The 523-nt window shown below is 45.1% G+C and overlaps 1 pseudogene across 1 annotated transcript in view; it reads left to right on the plus strand.

The window, feature by feature from the left end:
- The window catches only part of TEOVI_000767800:pseudogene, a 1,014-nt pseudogene extending 494 nt beyond the window's left edge, over positions 1–520 (plus strand). Inside the window, 2 exon segments of the mRNA in view lie at positions 3–353; positions 356–520. Of these exon segments, the coding sequence occupies positions 3–353; positions 356–520 (516 nt within the window).
- Positions 521–523: the final 3 nt, after the last annotated feature.

The raw sequence follows: 523 nt of genomic DNA on the forward strand, positions 1-523 counted from the left end.
CTATTGTACTGCCAACACGTGATGTGTACCCAGAGACGAGGAAGCAGATCGGTGATTATTCGAGTTGGGGGCGGAAAGTGGAGGTGATTATGAGTAATAAAACATATTTGTGGTCCAAATTTTCGTTAGAATTCTTCATCCCCACACCGTACATAATGAAAGGTGATGATGACGCTTTCATTAGGGTGACACACCACCTTTCTAATTTACGGATGATGCCACGGAAAGGTTTAAATATGGGAAAGTGCAGTGAAGCCAGTGGTGGAATGTCTGAAGATAAACCTGTTTCATTTGTAGCGGGTTGCTGCAACACGCTACCGAGAGATGTTGCACAGGCAGTAGTGAGCTATAAGCCCCCTTGGAACGCCTGGTTAACACACACTACTTTTTCTGGAATTTCAATACGTTTTACGAGCCGGCGATGTTTAACGAAGATGCCATGGTCAGAACGGTACACACGGAGAAGGTGAACTATACAAGACTGGTGGCAATTGACATGAGAGAATGTCACTGTGCTGGACAC

This window comes from Trypanosoma equiperdum (assembly GCF_001457755.1).
Source record: "Trypanosoma equiperdum strain OVI genome assembly, contig: ctg_1176, whole genome shotgun sequence".
Classification (NCBI taxonomy): domain Eukaryota; phylum Euglenozoa; class Kinetoplastea; order Trypanosomatida; family Trypanosomatidae; genus Trypanosoma; species Trypanosoma equiperdum.